The sequence below is a fragment of the Siniperca chuatsi genome, linkage group LG11, assembly GCF_020085105.1.
Source record: "Siniperca chuatsi isolate FFG_IHB_CAS linkage group LG11, ASM2008510v1, whole genome shotgun sequence".
Taxonomy (NCBI): domain Eukaryota; kingdom Metazoa; phylum Chordata; class Actinopteri; order Centrarchiformes; family Sinipercidae; genus Siniperca; species Siniperca chuatsi.
Window position 1 is genome coordinate 2,176,335 of NC_058052.1, and position 22,477 is coordinate 2,198,811.

Here is a 22,477-nt window from a genome sequence, read left to right on the forward strand (position 1 = left end):
ACAAATGAGAAAGAAAGTAATTGAGATCTATCAGTCTGGAAAAGGTTATAAAGCCATTTCTAAAGCTTTGGGACTCCAGTGAACCACAGTGAGAGCCATTATCCACAAATGGCGAAAACATGGGACAGTGGTGAACCTTCCCAGGAGTGGCCGGCCGACCAAAATTACCCCAAGAGCGCAGCAACGACTCATCCAAGAGGTCACAAAAGACCCCACAACAACATCCAAAGAACTGCAGGCCTCAGTTAAGGTCAGTGTTCATGGCTCCACCATAAGAAAGAGACTGGGCAAAAATGGCCTGAAAACCACTGCTGAGCAAAAAGAGCATTAAGGCTCGTCTCATTTTTGCCAGAAAACATCTTGATGATCCCCAAGACTTTTGGGAAAATACTCTGTGGACTGATGAGACAAAAGTTTAACTTTTTGGAAGGTGTGTGTCCCATTACATCTGGCATAAAAGTAACACCGCTTTTCAGAAAAAGAACATCATACCAACAGTAAAATATGGTGGTGGTAGTGTGATGGTCTGGGGCTAATTTGCTGCTTCAGGACCTGGAAGACTTGTTGTGATAAATGGAACCATGAATTCTGATGTCTACCAAAAACTCCTGAAGGAGAATGTCTGGCCATCTGTTCATGACCTCAAGCTGAAGCGAACTTGGGTTCTGCAGCAGGACAATGATCCAAAACACACCAGCAAGTCCACCTCTGAATGGCTGAAGAAGAACAAAATGAAGACTTTGGAGTGGCCTAGTCAAAGTCCTGACCTGAATCCTATTGAGATGCTGTGGCATGACCTTAAAAAGGCAGTTCATGCTCAAAAAACCCTCCAATGTGGCTGAATTACAACAATTCTGCAAAGATGAGTGGGCCAAAATTCCTCCACAGCGCTGTAAAAGACTCATTGCAAGTTATCACAAACGCTTGATTGCAGTCGTTGCTGCAAAGGGTGGCCCAACCAGTTATTAAGGTTTAGGGGGCAATCACTATTTCACACAGGGCCATGTAGGTTTAGATTTTGTTTCCCTTTAATAATAACAACCTTCATTTAAAAACTGCATTTTGTGTTTACTTGAGTTATCTTTGACTAATATTTAAATTTGTTTGATGATCTGAAACATTTAAGTGTGACAAACATGCAAAAAAAAAAAAAAAAGAAATCAGGAAGGGGGCAAACACTTTTTCACACCACTGTAGCTCTAAAATCATCAATCAACATGCAGATGGTGTTTGATTCCAGCTACAATTTACTTTAGAAGTAAACATTTCACCATGTTTTATGAATTAAATCAGCGACGGTTTCATAAACACATAAAAAGTATTTCTATTTCTAAAATATTTCTTTATATCCATCTAATCTGTACCTGCCGCTCCTGTAGACTATTGATGAACATTTTATTTCACATTCACTGGCAGACCAATCCACTGTCTGATCAACCATCACTGTGGACATAATTAAGCTCTTTCGTGAAACACTCACACACACACACACACAAAAGAGAAACTGTCTCCTCGAGAGGAAGACTGTGTGACTATCTAATTGAGTTGTAAGACTTTTCATAGGTGTTGATGATACACAGAAGGAAACCAGTGAGAGTAGAGTACTGACCACAGGCTGGCATGTTAGTCATCAGGGTGAGAGAGTGCAGCACCAGACACCACGTTCTCAGCGAGGTGTTGGGGTACCACGACAGCACTGTTAGGAAACTGCTGATGGATGCTGGACACACACACATATATACACACAGAATATCATACATATATAATAAGAATACAATGAGAAAGTGTTGAGAAGGAGAGACAGTGTGGTGGAGTCCTGACCTTGGTTGAGTGGGATGGTGGGCACTCGGCTGGCGTTGAACAGGAAGATGTCTGATCCGCTCTCTTCACTGCCACCAGAACATGTGTTGAGACTCAGTGTTAACCACAGTTGCAGCAGGGACTCCAGCTAAGAGAGAAGAGAAAGTCTCTCAATTCACTTTGTTTTCTGTTATACTTAAAATGGCACTGAGTTGAGTTTACAAGGAATCTTAAGTAAATACGGAAGTCTCAAAACTAGTCTAGTATGAAATTGGTTATGACCCAGACTTTGGGACCACATAACATTAATGTACCACTTTTGTACGATCTCCACAGGTGATTTTTTTTTGCATGATGAATTCATTCAAATCATTTAATGAAAATCTGAAACACATGTAATTGCATAAGTGAAATTTCATCCAGGAAACATATACAGAGAGTTTGGTTTTAGACAAAACGAGAGTATTTGATGAAGACATAATAAAGGGAAATTGATTTTAATGGCTTGTGGATTTTGCTTTCCATTATCTTCCATAGTTGAGGATGATTGTTGGAGCAGCTAATAACAGCGTGATATAGTTTTGTTGATTTGCAGGTGAAAAGATGTCCTGTCGTCTAATGAAATTGGTAAAATTTTGTTGAAAATTTTAAGTTTATAAGATTATGACCTGTATTTCAATGGCATTTCGATTACTAAATTTTCAACGTGTAACAGGTTCTGCAGGGAAATACTTAGGGAAAGTCATTCAGCCTTTAAGAGGAAAAGGGTATTGTTAGCCTTGAAGAAGGAAAATGTTGATATTGCGCTTTTATAAGAAACACGATAAAGATCACTTAAAATTGCAAGTGTGGTTTTGAGCATCTGTATTTTTCCTCTTTCACTACTAAGAGCAGAGTGGCAGCTATCTTAGTCAGGAAGTGCTTTCAACTGATAGCTTGCATTAAAGGACAATTATGGGCAATTTGTTTTTATTAAATCTGCTATCCATGAACAAGAATTTGGTATCCTAATGTCTAAGTCAGCTGATTTGCTGATGAAGAATACTATGGGAGGCGATTTCAATTGCCTTATGAACCCACTGATTGATAGGTTTCCCAATGGTTCCTTGTCTGCCTATCCATAGACAAAATTTATTGCTGGTCTTTGTGAAGAATTGGGTTATGTTGATGTGTTGAGTTTAAATTCACTATTAACACAAACTGCCACAGACAAATTAAGATTTTCCAGGCAAAAGCTGTTTGAATATTGAGATAAACCAGGCAAATATTTAGCATACTTAACAAAAAAGCGAACAGCTTCTCACTCTATTGCCTCAGGTATGGATGGAACAGGGACTCGTTCCACTAACCCTGAAGTGATTAATAATGCTTTCCGTGATTTTTATATTAATCTGTACCAATCTGAGCAAAGCGAAGATGCACAAACAATAATGGAACATTTATTTTCCAAGTTTCATCTTCCTAATCTATCCACTGATGAGAAGTCCCTCCTTAATGCTCAAATTTCTAAACATGAGGTACAAGAAGCCATCAGGTCACTTCAGTGTGGAATAGGGCCAGGCCCTAACAGGCTCACTAGCAAATTTTATGAAGAATTCAGAGACTTGTTAACAGAACCCTTTTTAGACATGCCAAATCATTTGTTTGATACTGACCTCCTACCCCATCACTAAGAGAGGCCAGCATTTCTTTAATTCTCAAAAAAGGGAAGTGACCAGTAAATTGCACCTCACTGCATGTCACTGCTTAATGTTGACCTCAAAATCCTTTTCAAAGTTTTGCAAACCTGTTTGGAACACCTTCTGTCCCACATAATTAAAGAAGACCAAACAGGCTTTATTAGTGTCTGTAACTCATGTAATAACATCAGAAGATTACTAAATGTGATTCAGATATGTCAACAGTGACAAGTACATATGGTTTTGTGGTCTCTTTAGATGTGGAAAAGGCCTTTCACAGTGTCGAATGGCCTTATCTATTCTTTATCTGAGATTTGTTGGGTCTCTGTAAATAAAATAAAGAGTATGGTCTAGACCTGCCCTATAGGAAAAGTGCAATGAGATAACTTCTGTTATGAATTGGCGCTATAAAAATAAAAATCAGCCATTAGCTGAGGCTATTCGGTGTGACTCTGCAATATCTAGATTTGTTATTGGCCAGAAAAATTATAAAATTGCTTTATATGCTGATGATGTTTAATTATTTATGTCTAACCCTGCTGAACCAGTTCACTGCTTAATACAAAATATCACTCAATTTAGTGCTTTTTCTGGATAAGATACATTTTTCCAAATCTGAAGCCATGCCTCTTGGCAATGGGTGTCAGGTGCCCTTTCCTTTTAGATGGCCCCGCACATTATTAGTGTATTTGGGAATATTCATTACACCCGAGTTCCACCATCTTTTATTTGGCGTAAACGAGACCTCTCAAAGATGTCCACCTTACAACTCCCAAGTGACATTGGATGTCTTGATCTTAAGGACCTAAAAAAATATCAATTAAGTGCCCTTTTCAATATGTAACTGACAACACTTCCTCAATTTAATTTTCAAAAACAAGTTTACAAAGTACTTCACAGAAATAAAAACAGAAAATACATGATGCAATCACAAATTAAAATAAGTTCATGCAGTCAAGAAAACAGATAAAACACTGAATACAATTTCAATAAATGAATAAGAGCCTAGAGCAAACAAAGAAGTCTAATTAAAAGCCATTTTATAAAAATTTGTTTTTAAAAGAGTTTTAAAAAGAGGACACTGAGGTAGCTTGACGGATTCCCAGTGGAAGGTTATTTCACAATTGTGGAGCCCTTACAGCAAATGCCCCACTACCCTCTGTCTCAAGCCTTGCCCTGGGGACAGAGAGCAACAGCTGGTCTGCAGATCTGAGAGTTCGAGCAGGGGTTAAGGGGTGGGAAGGTCAATAACATAGGAAGGGGCAAGGCCGCTCAGTTATTTAAAAACATGTCATACAATTTTGAAATCAATTCTAAACACCACAGGTAACCAGTGAAATGAGGCAAGAATAGGGGAAATGTGCTTGTATTTTCAAGTTCTTAATTAGAACCCTGGCTGTGGTATTTTGCACAAGCTGGAGGTGGTTGATTGATTTCTGGGGAAGTCAGGCAAATAATGAGTTACAGTAATCCAGATGGCTAGAGACAAAAGCATGAATTTGTGAATCAATGAATCAAAGAAATGATTTAATCTTGGCAATATTCCTTATTTGACCGATAGCTGATTTGGTGATATTGCATGTTTATAATAGTTTAGATCTGAATCAAAGGCTACTCCCAGATTTCTGGCCTCATGGGTGAACTTCAAATCTCTCGAAACCTAACGCCTGGCTTACACAATCCCTGTGTGCTTTGGGTCCAAACACCATCACTTCAATTTTATCGTTGTTCAGCATTAGGACTTTGACATCCAGGACCTTATGGCTGTAAGACAGGTTGTGAGTGAGGTAACGGAGGCGAGGTCTGATCGATTTATGGACAAATAGATTTGTGTATCATCAGCATAAAAATGGAAAGAAATATTGGAGTTGCGTATAACTTGACCCAGTGGTAACATGTAGATACAAAACAGTAAAGGGCCAAGAATAGAGCCTTGAGGAACGTCACAGGTGATACTTGCAAAGCAAGGGGAGACATTCCCAATTGAAACAGAGAAGGTTCGGTCACTCAGGTACGACTTAAACCAGTCTAGAGCAGTCCCAGTAATGCCTATCCAGTTTCAATTAATATGTTATGATCAACTGTATCAAAACGCAGCAGAGAGGTCTAGCAGCACCAAAACAGTACAACAGCCGGCATCAGAATTCATCCTAATATCATTTAAAACTTTTAAAAGTGTAGTATCTGTACTATGATGAATTTGAAAACCGGACTGTAACTTTGAGTGAGTGGTCATTCATAAAGAATATGCGCTGATAATAAGCCACTTTCTCCAGTACTTTGGCCAGAAAGTGTAATTTAGATAGATAGTTGGTCAAAAATTATTAAGATTGTCGGTGTCAAGGTTAGATTTTTTCAGTAGGGGTTGAACAATGGCCAATTTAAAAATTGGAGGAAAAACTCCTGAAGATAGACTGGTTAAATATTGCTAAAATATCTGAGGATAAAAAGGAAGAAGCCTCTTTTAAAAGTCTAGTGGGTAAAACAACTAAAGAAGAGGAGGAAGATTTCACGCCATTCATAATCTACAGTAGGCCAGACTGGGATACCAGATATACTGAATTAAAAGTATGATACATCTCTCTGCATGGTAGAATAACTGGAGATGGCATGATTTGGGCTCTAATGCTGGAAACTTTATCAACAGATACGGACCGAAATTTCTCGCATCTCTCAATAGAAGAGAGGGGAGGGCGGTCCTCAATTCCTAAATTGCAATTTGGGGTTGTGAGGATTTGCAGTAATAAGATGTGAGAAGTATTTTGATCTTTCTTCTTTGACAGTGTTGTTAAATTCTTTTAATAGCTCTTTCACGGCATTGAAATTGCACCTCAATTTGGAAATTTTCCATTTCCGTTCAGCACGTCTATACTCCCTTCTAATACTCCTGACGCGGTCATTAATCCACGGTGGTGGTTGCGTTAAAGCAGATCAGGCTTTAGACATTTTAAAGGGAGCTACGGTGTCCAGAGTAGAAGCACATCGTTGCAGGAATCTAGTAGCCAGCTCCTCCACAGAACATGATAAATCTAGCGGGTCAAGGTGCTGAGAAGCCTGATAAGTGTTACAGAATTTCTCAGTGATCAAGGGCCTCTCAGGTTAGAGTCAGCAGGTACTAGAGGAACACTGAAAAGGACAGCATCATGGTCAGAAACATGCATGTTGATAGTCTGGAGATTTACCGGATTAAAGGCATAAGTAATAATTAGTTCAAGAGTATGTGAGACGGTGTTGATGGGTAGGGCCAGAGGCATGCTGAGTAGAGTCAAAAGTATGGATAAGATCAAGGAATTCAGATGCCAGTTTGTCATTCTGGTTGTCGATGTGGATATTTAGATCTCCTAAAAGTAAAACTTTCTCATAGTTAGTTGTATGTGACCAAATTCTGTCAAAAAGTCACCTTTTGATTTGGGAGGGCGATATAACAAGCCAAAATAGTCAGTGGGGTGGGAGGTGGTGAATGAGAGTAGCTTACAAGAGATAAAAATTGCCAACAGCAATAGGTGTACATTTTTGGTCGGCAATATAAATAACAGCAAGTCTATGTATGGATCCCCGTATGGATAACCTAGGGCAGTTCCAGAATGTATATCCTTGGGGACATGACTCAATGAGGGGAACATCAGTATCTGACCAAATCTAAATCACGAGAATAAAATCACTGACAAAAAAAGACTTATTGGTAATAGACCTTAAATTCCATAGGCAACAATTTAAAAATGAATAAAACGACAAGCAGACTCCGTCTTTATAGTGATTAGGTCAGATGGAACCCTCCTGTGCCTACAGATACTAGACCGTTTTTTGGACAGCCTTTCTGTATAACGTGCCGAAATAACTGACACCTGCGTAGAAAAATCAGAAACTCAATCATCATTCTGATGATTACCAGGTTCGGAGTTCACATATAGATGAATGGAAAGAGGGGAAATACAAGGTGGATCCATATTAGCAGGACCATGCCTGTTATTTGCAGTGGTTAAATAAGCCGAACTGATATGGCAGTGGCTCAGACCTGGTTGACATCAAACACTAGGGGACCGGTTACCTGGAGAGAGCAAGGTGCTTGACGGGAAATGGGCAGAATAACTAGCGGGCGGTGGAGCATAGTGCTCTACCACGTGCTGTAAACAGTATGATAAGTTTGCCGTTAGCATATGAGAGCTGTCTCTATTTGGCTTGATATTGAAGGCCTCACTGTCTAAATGTCCCCTCTCAAATCTACTCTTTCTAAAAAACCTGAAATCAGTCAGATTGTTGCAATGATCCAATAACAATTTATACAGTTAAGGCTTGGAGTGCAGTACAACATACTGGAGGAACGTGTGGAATAACATCCACTCTTACTCCAAACATTAATAACCCTGATTTTCTACCAGGTGTCCTAGATCGAGGTTTCAAACATTGGAACAAGGGTATTTCTTCCTTCTTTCTGTATCCAGAAACAACCTTTTTCATTTCTTTCAGTTAAGAGAAAAATAGAAAATAACATCTGTAACTGAACCAGGGCATTACAACTTAAAATACTACACAGAGTGCATTTATCACCTGATAGTATCTCCAAATTTAAGCCTGCCATCTCCCCATTGCGCCTTAAATGTAAAACAAATACTGGCAGCCTTACACAATGTCTTTGGTACTGTCCCAAATTACAAAAATACTGGGAAACTTTCCTTTACAAAATTTAAGAGCATGTTGGCATGTGTTTTGTTGTTCTTTTTTTCTTTATTGTCCATGCAGAGCTGAACAGTGTTATGTTTTAAATTGTTGTTATGCCTTTTGGTCTTTCTTTTGTTAAATGGAAAACTTAAAATTCAATAAACACATTTGGAAAAAATAAAGAAATGGGAAAAGATCTATGCACATAGAGTCAAAGCATTAGTATGTGCCTACACTGAAGACCCCAATCAGTCACCAGGTATTTTGTGTTTGACATTTGTGTGTGTGCTGACCTGTACGTGGTGGACCTGCAGCATGGAGAAGAGCTTGTTGAAGCAGGCACTCAACATGGGGATGGACGAGGGCTGGACCATCAAGCTGCTACCAGGAGGAGAGCCTCCTCCATGGAGTGCCCTCAGCAGGGAGTCATCAGTTCCGTTGGAGGCCTGGCTCACTAAAAGCCAGACAATAAGTAAATCTTACCACCATGATACATATAGACTGCTAATACAAACTCCAACAGGGACTGAGACACTGAAATGAAGAATATTTTGTCTCCAGATTGTTGAGCACTTAAGGTCAATTACTGACGAGCAGTTACTATTTAAATGTCCTGCTTTCTTTGGTGTGGTTACCTGTGGATGAGCTTGAAGTGAGGGCCTGTAGAATGGAGTCAGCCTGTAGAGTTGCCATCATTTTGAGCATCAGTTCAGCCTGCTGCTCCAAGCCCACTTCTAGCCGGGCATCCAGTGCTGTGAAACACAGAGGTATAAAGGTTAACGGTTAGACAGAAAGACATCAAAAAGTTTATTTAGAGAGGTCAAGACTAGCCACAAAATCCAGCCTCTACTCACCCTGTGACACGGAGACTGACAGACCCTGTGACCCAGGCTTTTCAGCAGCAACTGGAGGTTTGGACACTGGGATACCAACCCCTCCAATGTACGGGTTGTACCCATACGTGCCATAGTCAGCACCCCAGTAGTCATACCAGGTGCTGCTTATAGGCTGAGAACGGACACGAGAAGGAGGGGATGTGAAACATGAGGGCAAAAAGCATTACAGTCACTCTACAGTCAACAGATCAATTTCTACGTTTGCTTTCAAATCCCAAAATTCTGATTTTGTTGCACAAGGTAAAAAGTGTTAAGAGAACGTTGCACTTAAAGGGACAGTTCACCCCACAATCAAAAATACACATTTTTCCTCTTACCCGTACTACTATTTATCCATCTAGATTGGTTTGATGTGAGTTGCAGAGTTTTGGAGATATCGGCCATTGAGATGTCTGCCTTCTCTGGAATATAATGGGACTATATGGCACTCGGGCTGTGGTGCTCAAAGCGCCAAAAAAAATACATTTGAAAAACTCAACAGCATATCTCTTTCCAGAAATGATGGCCCAGTTACTCAAGATAATCCACAGACCTTGTTGTGAGCAGTTTCACATAGGAACTATTTTTTTTCTACCGAACTACACCGACCAACCGTATCACTGCGCAGAAGGAAGTGTGCAACAATAACAAATAGCAACAATATTCTAACTAATAGTTCGATACTGCTAACGTTAGAGCTCAGCCGATGAGGACGCCATTAATGTTTACTTCCTGCGCTGTCATGAGCATGAGCCTCTCGTCCATGAGTAGATGCACGCTTCCTTCTGTACGGCGACACTGTTGGAGAGTGTAGTTCGGCAGAAAACATTTTCTACACGAAACTGCTCACAACAAGGTCACCACAAGCCGAGTACCATCTAGTTCCATTATACTCCAGAGAAGGCAGACATCTCTGCGGCCGTTACCTCCCAAAACTCGGCAACTCACACCAAAACAATCTAGATGGATAAATAGCACTACAGGTAAGAGGAATTGATTTTGGGGTGAACTGTCCCTTTAAGCAAGAGGAAAAAAAAACTGTTCTCTTTAATCAGAGCCTAACATTAAAAAACATTGTGAAAAAGCAGCCTCTTTCAGGGTTCAAGTGAATGATCGCATTTAAAAACCGAAACTGATTTGTAATTCTAACAGTTAAGGTGACGTAGTTTAAAGAAACTGTGGGAAGCTGTGCTGTAGGGCAGGTTTCAGGGAAACATTTTGTTGAAATATCAGAAGCTTAGTTATGAAAATGAAAAAGTGAAAGATGAAAGTATCTACTTCATCTACAACAAGAGCCCAGTATCACCAATTATATGAATCAGGGACTACACCGTCTTAAGAAGTGTAATGTTATGTGATAAAGCTGTAATTTTGCAAGTTATAATCTTATCAAAAGAAAAAGGGTAATATTTCACGAATAATGACATACTTTCACATACATAACTTGGGGACATCCACATCCTTCATTTAACACACAACACACCTCCTTTCTGGCTCCTGTTTACTGTTTACTTTATGAAAATAAGCATTTCATAATATATATAAAAACTATATAACTTTTTCTTACTTTAAATTCTTAGTTTATCTCATAATATTAAGACCTATTCTCGTAAAAATTCAACTTAATCTTCAACTACTACAACTCTGAAATTACTACATTATTCTTTAAATATTATGACTTTTCTTGTAAAATGATGCGTTTATGTGATATTAAATTTTTTCTGATAAATTTACAAGTTTTTTCCTGTAAACCCACGACTATCTTGCAATATTTTGACTTTCTGACTGTTTATTCTATGCTATTATATTGACCAATGACTTTACTCTAAAAATCTGATTACCCCCCCTCTTGGTTGCTCTAATACCCCATCTAATACTACATCATGGGTGTAACTACATGGCTGTTTATTTCAGTCAGCAAGTACTGATGCTGCACTTGTTAACTCAACAGTTCACTTTAAAGTCATTACATCAATACACGAGCCAGTACCAAGTAATGGACAAGTAAATAGTAAGGATAAAAGAGAAGAATAGGATGTCATAATCAACATACCTTAAACACTTTGGCAGCAAGTGGATCTTTTTCCAAATCAATATCTAAAGGATCAATATCAACATCCATCAGGTCTTGTAGCAAGTCAAAGTCTATGTCTTTATCTTTTTCCAAAGATGACAGAGGTGGTGGAGCACCTTTGGATAATGAAAACAGCTTTAATATTGCCAAGGAAGCACACTAGAAAACATACAAGCAAGAGAAACTCTTCTTAAGCACGTTACTGGGCAATTTTAATGCCAATCAAGCTATTAGCTCCTATGCTCCTAGACTGGAGGGAGAGTCCAGACACAAATTGGGGAAAAAAAAAAAAAAAAAAAACTCCAATGGAATGTTAACGATACACTAAAATAATTTTAAAAAAGCCATAATTACACTACTAATTGAAATCACAAATTGTCCAAAATGGCTGAATCTACATGTTTGAACTCCCACTCCAAAAGGCAGAACTAATACAACAACAACAATAATAATAACAATAATAATAATAATAATAATAATACACATAAAACCATATTGTGGCGTAACAGTAAACATGCAGCTATGAAAAAGAGGAGAACATTTTACACACAAATACTTTATACTGTGATAAAAAAAAAGTGTGGGTTCGTATCAACATCTGTGTGGTGTTGTGGGAAGTGTGGAGAATGGACAGGACTACCCACGCACTTTGGAATACTGAAGAGTTCCCGGTAGTACCTGCGATGATATCAGGCACCAGGGCTTCATCGATGCTCTCTACCAGGGGAATGGGTGCCGGATGGGGCAGAGAGTCGTCCGAATCGGCACCCGCTGAGGAGGACGACGCCCCAGCCTCCTCACCCACCGCCACCTCATCCATGACATCCAGAGAGCCCGGAGAAAGCAGTTCACCTGGGAGGACAAAAAGTTTATACTTAATTACACGTAGTTTTTTTGTTATAATATATATATATATATATATATATATATATATATATATATATATATATATATATATATATATATATATATATATATATATATATATACACATATATATATATATATATATATATATACGGATCTACAAAAATGCACAAATTTAGGGGATAACATGTTAGAGTGAGAACAGTCAGATCAAACATGGTCCCAAGATGTTAAGCAACACAAGCAGGTATAATGTTTACCATGTTCACCATCTTAGCGTGTTAGCATGCTAACATTTGCTAATTGGCACTAAACAAGTACAGCTGATGCTAATGGGAATGTCACTTTTACAGGTATTTGATCATAAACCAAAGTATTGGAAAATTATCATTTTGACCTGATGATGGCTCTAGATGAAAAGTCAGGGGGTCAAAGCTATTAATTAATTCTCAGGGGGACCAGGAACATCTGTTCAACAGTTTTTCAATAAAAATTAAAAATGTGAACCTCACGGTGGCGCTAGACGAAAGTCAGGGGATCACCAAAGTCATTAGAATTCATCCTCCGGGGACAGTGAAAGTTGGTGCCAATCCATCCATCAGTTGTTGATATACTTTACTAAGTGAAAGATAATGACCTGCTGGTGGTGCTAAAGGAAGAATTTATCCTCAAGGGGCCTTGAATATCTGTGTAAAATTTCATGGCAATCCATCTGGTAATTGTTGAGAAATATCTGGAAAGTGGTGGACCACTCGGCAGACAGACCGATATTGCTATCTCTACGCTAGCATGGCTAATAAAAAACAACAGTACATCAGTACATCAGTACAAACTAAACCAAAAATATCCACATCAAAACATCTAAATACAACAAAAACAATTTGATGGCTCAGGTAAAATTTCACTGGTAACCTGTCACCTTACCACATAAATGAGCCCTAATCTGAACTCTAAAAGTCCCTCTTGTTTTTGTCAACTTTTAGAATGTGCAAGAGAGTAAGATCAATGTCACGGATATCTTTCCCAGATATCAGTGATGCAGAATCATCAGCATAAAACAGAAGCTAAATCGAGATATGTGAAATTAATTGAGAATTCCTGTGAAATAAGAGGTTAACCATTTTACAGCAGTGTGTCAATGACTTATACACCACAACTCTGACAACAGTATAGAATGGTCGACTGTGTCAAAAGCTCTCTGCAACTCACGCAAGAATAGACCAATGCAATTTCCTCTATCATGCTTTGGTCTAACATTCAAAAAGATTAATAATACAAGTTTCAGTAGAACATGCTGCTCTAAAGCCAGACTAAAAAACTATTTGTGTCAGACAAAATATTTCAACCTGATCAAACACCAGTCATTAAAAACCTCAGACATACAAACTAACTGTTTATCAAGTCAAAACAGATGTGACACTAAACCGCAAGCAAACTAAACACACCTGCCAGGATGTCCTGTAGCATACACGTGAGGGAATACTGTGCCCAGGCTCCCCCCCAGGAGATATCCCCCCGGTTAAAGTCGGTCCCCACAAGCAGGAGCAGCAGACGCTCCAGCTGCTGCTCAGATACCACCTCACACAGGTGGATTGTGGGTCTCGTGGCGTTGGCTATCCTAGCAAGGACCTGAGTGAGTAACAAAAGTATTTATTTGTGGGTATATACAGATTACCAAATTTAGGAAGTCCATAATCAAGTGTCAGATGAATACTTTGCAAACAAAGAGCAGCAGGTCAGCGTGGCAGGTGAAGTCCATGGAAAGGAGGAAGAGGGCCAGCTTCTGCACCACAGAGATGCAGCGTTCATGGGACAGCGTAAAGGGCAGAGTTTCTACTTCTGGGGCTTCTTTGGCTGTTGTGGATTCCGTGTCCAACGTGGAGCGAGGCCATTCGGCTGTCCGCCGCAGACGGATCAGGTCTTTAAAGTGCTGGAAGAGGGAGGTAGGGTAAACGTGGAATTATGAGACATTATACTGTATTAGGGGGAGCAATGCAGATTTTTCTCATGTCTCTGCTTTTACTGTGGAGTTATAGCTGGAAGTAGATTAATTTAGCTTAGCATAAGGACTGGAGGACTCCCAGCTGTAGCTCCATAGTTAACGCAGACATGACAGTGGTATTGATCTTTTCATCTCACTCTTGGAAGAAAGGGAATATGTTTATTTCCCAAAATGTTGAAATGTTCCTTTAACATATCCAAAATATCAGTTGTAGCTGTCCATTGCACTGTACACATTGTACCTTACTTTAGTATTGTAGATCAAAATTAAACTATCAAGTAGTTCTTGATAGAACTATCAAGTAGTTCTGTAAAATATAATGGAAGTCTACCACAGACAGTAATAGATTTAAAGCTGAATTAATCATTAAAGCTGAATTAATCATTATTTTGGCCACATGGGGGCAATGCAGTAGAGTTCATATAGAGTTGTGTTTGTGTCCACCTGTAAGTCCAATATTCACTCTCCTTTTAGCTCTGTTTTGGTCTCCAACAACTCCTGAGAGAAATATCTTGTTTTTTAGCTGCTAAATGCTCCACTATGTTTACCAGCTAATCGCTAACTGTGGGTATATCTTAATTCTCTTAATTGCATCCATGTTTCCCTCACTTGCGAAACCATGCAAGGAGTGAAGACATGAGGGAATATGTTTTTAAAGAAATGAGACGCCCTTTCCTCTAAAGCATCACACAAAGTGACGTCTGTTTCTGATGACGGCGGCAGCTGACAGTCTGCTTTAACAGCTCTAGAGACTTTTGATGGAGTTTGTGTCTGCACTGTGCTAATACTAATAAAAAGGCACACAATTTTCACTGCCAGAGCAGCAGTGTTTTCAATTCAATGGGCTTTATTGGCATGGGAAACAGGCGTTAACATTGCCAAAGCAAGTGTGAAATAAAAACATTTCTATTAAAATATATACAGATAAAGACTTCCGGCATGTATCCAGCATGGAAGGAGCATAGAAAGGGAGCTCCCCAACATAGAGCTATAAAACCCCTGTATAATCAATACTTTAAAAAGTATGGGACATTGTAAAATCATATTAGAAAGGGTGTTGATTATGACTAGAGGAAGACAAAGGAAACTGGTTAAAAAAAAGTGAAGTTTTATAACGAGGAAGACAGTGAGCAAACTAAGCAAGCGGCAGAGCTAGCTGAACCAGCGACAGAGCCAACTGAGCTAAAGAGAGACCCGGGAAAGCTAGCGGGAGTGACCAGCCCAAGTAGCTGATACAAAGAGGAAATAGAACAGGTCACCCACAGCATGGCAAACTTGGAAACAATTTTACAAAGGACTTTCAGCGCGAAAATTCAGAAAGTCTTAAAGAAATTAAGGACAACATCAGTAAGGCAAACAGCAGAATAGATGATGCCAAAAGAAAGATTGTGGAATCGGAGGAACGTATTCAAAACAGACGCTACGTTGGAGCTCTTGGAACTACAAAAGCTGTTTGAAACCAGACAGACGGACCAGGAGGGACGTTCGAGAAGGGAAAATATTAGGATTTACAGGGAGAAGGAAGGAGCGGACGAGAGCGCTCAGTCGATGATGGTTTTCGTTGAGACCCTCCACAGGGAGAAACTGGAACTACCCCCGTCCTTCGAACTCAAGATTGAAAGAGCTCATCGTGCTCTGGTTTCACGACCACCCAAAGATTTCCCACCAAGGTCCATTGTATTGAGACTATTCAGTTTCAGAAATAAAGAAGAACTTATCAAGATAGCATGGCTGTAAAAAGGCTGCATGTACGAGGGGAAGACAGTGTTTTTAGATCAAGACTATGCACCGGAGGTATTGAGAAAACGGAAGGAATACATAGGCAAAAAAAGTACTGAAAGAGAAGAAAATACACTTCCAGACGCCATTTCCAGTAAAACTTCTGGTGTTTCACAAGGGTAACATGTGCACCTACAACACAGCGAAGGAGGCAACTAAGGATATGGCGGCGAGAGGACTTCAAGTGATGGTCATCAAACCAGCGGAACTGGATGGACAGGATTAAACGCCTGACCTGGGAAACGACCCAAGCAAAGAAGGGACATGGTCCACCGCAAGCAAGATTGGGATATAAACAGAAAATGCAAGCCTTCAGGAGAACTCAGGACAGTGTAAAGTTATAACTGAGATGGGACACAGGACTTTAAAGTGAAGAGCTGACTGTTTGTAGAGCAATTCTGCTCAAGAAGAACTGAGGTGAGGTACAGACGGCTCACTTTATGTTAAAACTTCAGTGTTTCACACAGGTTTTAAGTTGATAGTGTTATATCCTCAAAGCAAGTTAAACCAAAAAAGTCAGGCCTACAGACTACAGAGCTGTTGGGGACATATGGATCTAGCTAACATTAGCAGCGAGGGCCACCTGCCCCCAGCAGTTAGAGGTCATCCCTCTGAGCAGACTAGTCAACAGGGCTCAGATAAGGTCAAAAAGCACACCTCACTAAAGGAAGTTCCTATATTTTACTGTATTTACTCCAAACTTTTGTTATACTTTGTTAACTGTTTTTACTGTTTCTGTAGCATAAGGGGTATCTATGGAAACAAGGGTAGGAGAAAGATAGGTGATAGAGGGTATGGAAAAAATGGCAACAAAAAATTTTGATTAAAGTAGCCTCTTACAATGTAAATGGTGTGCTCAATCCAATTAAAAGGTGTAAGATACTAAACAATATGAAGGAGGACAGGGTAGGGGTAGTATTTTTACAAGAGACTCACCTAGGAGAATGAACATGAAAAGCTTAAGAGAAATGGTTTCAACCAAATATATTGCTCATCATAAAATCTATAATATAATCTTGGTTAAGGGGAGACTAGAAGGAGAGTTGGTCAGCCTTCTTAATATCTATGCCCCCCCAGAGATTAGTTGTAGTTTTCTTCATATTTCCTGCCAGGGCCCAGTTCTGACAGTACCTTCCTACTGTGTCCAGCTGTAGCTGTAGTCCTTGTTCAGTAGGAGACAGTAGAACAAGGTCATCAGCGCAAAACAGAGACTACACCTCTCTATCTAGGAGGGAGAGGCCAGGAGCAGTACACTGATCCAACAGTACAGCAAGTTCATTTATATACACATTAAATTAAGTCGGGCTTAAATTGCAGCCCTGGCAAACACCTCTTCTCTGGGTGAAGAATTCAGTTTTGTTTGTTTTCTCTCTGTAGCCTGTTAACACCTGCACATGAACAACAAGTTGCATTCTGTATTCATACTTTGTACTGCGTCCTGCTCAGAGGCACAGGAATCATACTGGCAGAATGCGTCTATATAATTTATTCATTATTTGCATCTGTATTTATTGATATTCTGATTGTGAATTCATTATTGAAAAACCCAGAATATGATTATGGTGTCTTTTGAACATTGGAAATTATTTATTAGGCTAAATGTTTCTGGGACAATTGAAATTATGTAAAAGATGGGTGAGTACTTGCTATTTATGTTTGTACTTTTTAAAACAGAAAACATGCTTTATATTGTGATATTTAGAGGTTTCTTTACTGGAAATGACATTTCAATATAGCCAAAAGCAAGTAGGTTGTTAGGTGGCCGTTTACCTTGAGCTCCTTAGTGATCTCCCTCCAGCCAGCTGTCACCTTCTTTAAGTTTTTGGAGTGAAGATGCGTCGCTCGCAGCCAGTTAGGACACTCCAATTGATAACTATGCAATCAAACTGATTTTGTCACTGGCGCTCGCATCGCATACAATTAGGACACGGTGTAACTCATATCAAACCCGACGCTCAGGAATTATCAGCCTCACATGCGACTGAATGGAAATGACGATCAATGATGTAAAAAGTGTTTCTTGCTGACAGACAGACTCCTACTCTCTCCGACTTTAACTGTATGCATAGTAAAAGTTAATGGGGGAAATAAATAACAGATCATGAAAAGAAAAATCTTTCTAATAAATGAAGAAAGTTGTTTGTGGTCCTTCTAATGTTCAGACCTACAATTAACACAGATTTTTAACTAGATGGTGAATCAGAAAACAAATAAAATATAAAACTTGGGAGTGATACACTTGAGTTTAATCTGTTATCTGTTTCACTGCAGTATGAAACTCCAGTGATATTGTGATGTATCAGATCAGGCCGATAAGTTGCAGCGTCCAATCAATAAGTGATATCCAATAAGGGGGCGTGTCGGCCAGTAAAAGACTTCCACGAAGGCTGCTCTCGTGTATCCTCGCTCATTGCTCCTCAGAGCAGAAATAAGAGCTTTGGGACGGCCTGCAAGATGGCGGACCAGATCGACAGAACAAGAAGCAACGATCGAGGAGCAAGGAAATGACAAATAATAGACTGCACCCTGCGTCTGTGTGCTGTTCGGTGCTGGGCAGGTAGTGTACAGTGGGTTATAACAGCTGCCTAAAGCTGTTGGAAATGAGGTGGATGAGAGCGGTGAGAATAAACCACAACAGTAATGTTGGAGGTTGTAAAAACAAAACAAAATGCGGAAATGTTCTATAGAGTTGACTGATAATTCTCTGTAGGTTCATCACTACAAGTGACACCTTTGAGATTATACCAAGTGATTACTGTAGATCCATCGTTAATATAAAAATATTGATAAGTGAAGCTTTAATATTCCATTTTATTTACACTTCAAATAAGTGATTCTGATATTGTGATGTGTCTCACTGCTCTTGTTCTCTACCCTCATGGACGGCAATGGAAAGTTGTATCAACAGGACTTGCCTAATTTCACATATCACATCTCTACAGCCTGGTAGGTAAAATTGCATCGTAATAGACAAACAAAATGATGGCCAAAACTACAAAACAACAATCTTTAAGAAATCAAATTTAAATCATTGTCTTCATACTTTTAAAATTGTGTTAGCATGCAAATCACAAAATATAGAAGCAATACATTACAAAACATACGCTGGCCCTTCTTTAAGTAGTCATTTCTGAGCTCAGAATGTGACGGTGCTGCATACTGTATGTACAGCAGTGAATTATGAACTGCTCACCTTGGATGTGGCTTGTTTGAGCTTGGCCTGTTCCACCAGCAATTTGTAAGAGGAGCCCTTGTTGCTCTGGATCTTCTCCTTCTCGATCTGCTCCACCAAAGCTTTCTGTTTTGCTTTCAATAGATTTAACTGCTACAATAAAAAGGGCATGATAAATAGAAGCACTGCAAAAGCATTCCCTCCAGGCTACCCATTCATACAGCAGCTTCATGAGATGGGCAAATGAGTCGGACTTGTACCAGACTTGTGTGCGCATTTTCTTATATTATGCTGTATCTGACTATTTAAAGAACACATTTGTGAGTCTGGGTTTGAAGGTGTGTTGCTGTTGGAATGAGACACATTTACCTGCTTGTGGTGGACGAGCTGCTTGCGGATCTTGCGGGAGTAGAGTCGATCCAGACTGCTGCTGCCTTTGGCTGACCTGCTGGAGTTCTGAGACTGAAGGCTGTTATTGATAAAGCTCCACTGAATACCTGAAGGACAGACCAACAACAACACATCAGTTCACTGATGCACGAACAGAATTAAATCACAAACAGTTGCTGGAAGCAGCTGAGGAACTGTGAACTACATGAAGAGTATGTGTTATGAGTGCTTTGAAAAAAAGAAAAGGGTAGATGGATGAAAGAAATGAAAAAAAAACATTACAATGAGTTGAAGTGTAAGCACTGAAATGAGATGAAGTGTGTTGTATCAAAGTTTTACAATAGGTTTTCAACAGGCCTACTCTCCTGTAAGAAAAAAATATTCATTATTCAGTTATCAAAGATAACTTCTCTGCCCTCAAAAGCTCATAATGTGTGTGGTCAATTTGTAAAATGTACCATTTTCAAAGGCAATTAACATTCAGAACACGTACCTACAACCTGAATGAGAATTGAGCAGCATAAGATATAAAATGGTGATGGATAATTTGTGAATGACATAATCAAGTCCTGATGAAACATTTTACTACTTCAAAAAGTCCTGTAGTGGAATAAAAAACTGTAAATCATATGGCTCAGATGAAAGGTGAAATCATCAGATTTGAACGACAATTGTGCAGTTCATATACCTGTAAAAGTTCTCTCCCGCTCTTTCCCTCCAAGCTGCTTTTTCCCACCTGAGGCCTCATCTTCTATACTGGCTACATAGTCCAACAGCCTGGAAACCAACATCACTACCCAACTGATCATGGGGATATCCAAAACACCTGGAAAACACACACACACAAACTCTTGTACCTCATTTGTCATATAACTAATCAGCCGAAAGAATAAACGTAAGTTTACACATTCACAAAGACATACCACTCTATGTGTAATTTCTCCTCTGGAAAATATCATCAACTTGACAAAGTTTAGGTGCCTTACATGTCTGGAAAGCTTTGCTATGCATTTGTAACCGTGGCACAGTGATGGTTGCTTTACCTTCAGTCCTGCGCTGGGCAGCAGCTTGTGGCTGCTGCAATGGAGACAGCAGGCTGTCCAGGAGGTTCAGGAGGCCCTCCAACACACCACTGTTACTCAAGGATCTTTGGCCAATGCAGGACAGGAGCATGAACACCCTGGGATGAAACAAGATGGAAAATACTAGTTATTACCCGCAGCATCCACCACTGCCTGGACATAAACTTAGATGAGCAGTAAACTAGAGATGTTTGTAGGAGAACAAGTTCTGTCAAAAGAAGAGCACTGGGTTACAGAAACTGAGCTGATCTAGATCCCATCTGAGCCTCTACCATCGTAACATTGTGATTTAAAAGCTAATAAGAGTAGTTTATCACTAGGACTAGTATTTCAAATATTTTTTTATTATCATAGGATCTGCTGCTTAATGCGGTAACTTAAGCATAGTGTTAACCGTTCCTGCTGCAGCTTTCAGACCGCGGTCGGGAAGCACAGGGTTTTCCTCCAGTGCTGAAGTGGATGCTAACCTCGAGGCTAACAAGCTTCACTTTTACCCAGCAGCTGGGAAGCAAGACACGGGAACATCTTGGGTAGTAATGTAGAGTTGCTCTTACATTAACGTTTTTCACTTAGGCTCTTCGTATGACTCAACTAACAGTCTCAGTTTCATTTAAATAGTTTGGGATTTTTAGCACTGAGGAGTGACTGATAGAAATGTGCAGAAATTGTGCCATCTGGTAATGTTTTGCTTAATTTTATTAATGTAATGTTCTTTTACCCGACTTTGAAGAACTTGATTTTATCAATTAATTAATGTATTTAGTTATTAATAATTTGTTTAACAGGCCAATACTAGGCAGCACTGAATAAACCCTCATAACTTTAAAATTATAATCCTTTTTTGGTCATTAAAGTTTTTATTCACTTATGTATACATAAACACACAGTATCCTTACGTTTGGTTACAAGATGTACAAAGGCCTGTGATAAATGAACATATTTAGAAGAACCAAAATAGACATCTACCAGTTATAACCGTACAACCAAATCATTACCGTGTCCCAGAAGTGCTACAAGCAAAAAAACTGTCCCATGCCCTCTTAAAATTCCCATCATCATTATTGACCCTAGCTAACATGTGTTCATATGATACTCTTTCTAACATAAATTCCATCCATTTTTTAATATCTGGAGAGGATGTAGTTTTCAATAATCTGAGAATCATTCAGGAAGCAAGTCATACTTTGATATATTGGGCACTTCTGTTTGGTACCCCAATAAACATTTTTATCTTGGTGATAAAAAGGTACCTTCGAACCTAACCACTTCCCTATGTATTCTAGTACTTTTTCCCAAAATGGGGAGACAAATTTACATACCCAACTTGCATGTTAAAAAAAAAAGTTCCTGTTTCAGTTTGACATTTCCAGCATAAATTATTGGTCAGTATGCCCATCCTGTGGAGTTTAGAAGGAGTAAAATAAAACTTAAATACATTTTCCCCTAGCCTCCCTTACATATTTGATCATATTTTTTAATCATTCCACATCACTGAAATCACATCCTAGGTCCTTCTGCCAAATGATCCTCAGATTTTTACAGATATCGTCTTGTAACCTGTTAAACGCTTTATTGAACATGGCTGCCCTGTGTGCTATACAAGGTAACTCCAAAAACTCCATAGTGATACAGTCTCTCTCAAGTACTTCTACAAATACCTTAACTTTCCAAATTATATTTTTGCACGAGGTAAGAAAAGGATATAAACACTTCATCCAAGTACAAGTCACTTATCGTGTATATCCCTTTTATAATTCATTCATTCCAGTAAACAGACTTCATCCCAATGTGTATGGCCAGGTTGTGCCATAGAGAGGCATATGATTGTCTTATGTGCGACACACCCCACATCCTGCGCACTTCTCTCCAAACTTCCTTAGAATGAGCCAGTACTGGGTTTGAAGAGTGATCACGTCTATTAGTAGTTGAACCATGTGAGAGAACATCCAAAAGTTTGAAAGGGCTTACTAGCTCCTGTTCGATTTAGATCCAGCTAAGCTTCCAGTGTTTAGCCAGTCTAGACATTTCAAACGTTAGATTATATAACCTTACATTGGGGAGACGCATGCCTACTATATCCCTCAGTGATCACTTTATA

The 22,477-nt window shown here is 39.3% G+C and overlaps 1 protein-coding gene across 7 annotated transcripts in view; it reads right to left on the reverse strand.

Annotated features, from left to right (window-relative positions):
- Window positions 1-22,477, reverse strand: part of birc6 (baculoviral IAP repeat containing 6) — a 193,053-nt gene that overhangs the window by 116,829 nt on the left and 53,747 nt on the right. For 2 of the 7 annotated variants that reach the window (XM_044215400.1, XM_044215399.1), the window contains exons 31-43: window positions 20,341-20,477; window positions 19,986-20,123; window positions 19,277-19,404; window positions 18,929-19,060; window positions 13,669-13,884; window positions 13,400-13,583; window positions 11,766-11,939; window positions 11,067-11,203; window positions 8,993-9,146; window positions 8,774-8,890; window positions 8,432-8,592; window positions 1,822-1,948; window positions 1,610-1,720 (exon numbers count right to left, since the gene is read on the reverse strand). In XM_044215400.1, the coding sequence (XP_044071335.1) occupies window positions 1,610-1,720; window positions 1,822-1,948; window positions 8,432-8,592; window positions 8,774-8,890; window positions 8,993-9,146; window positions 11,067-11,203; window positions 11,766-11,939; window positions 13,400-13,583; window positions 13,669-13,884; window positions 18,929-19,060; window positions 19,277-19,404; window positions 19,986-20,123; window positions 20,341-20,477 (1,916 nt within the window). Of the gene's footprint in view, window positions 1-1,609; window positions 1,721-1,821; window positions 1,949-8,431; window positions 8,593-8,773; window positions 8,891-8,992; window positions 9,147-11,066; window positions 11,204-11,735; window positions 11,940-13,399; window positions 13,584-13,668; window positions 13,885-18,928; window positions 19,061-19,276; window positions 19,405-19,985; window positions 20,124-20,340; window positions 20,478-22,477 lie in introns of all 7 variants that reach the window. The other 5 variants (XM_044215398.1, XM_044215396.1, XM_044215397.1 and 2 more) reach the window with 4 other exon arrangements.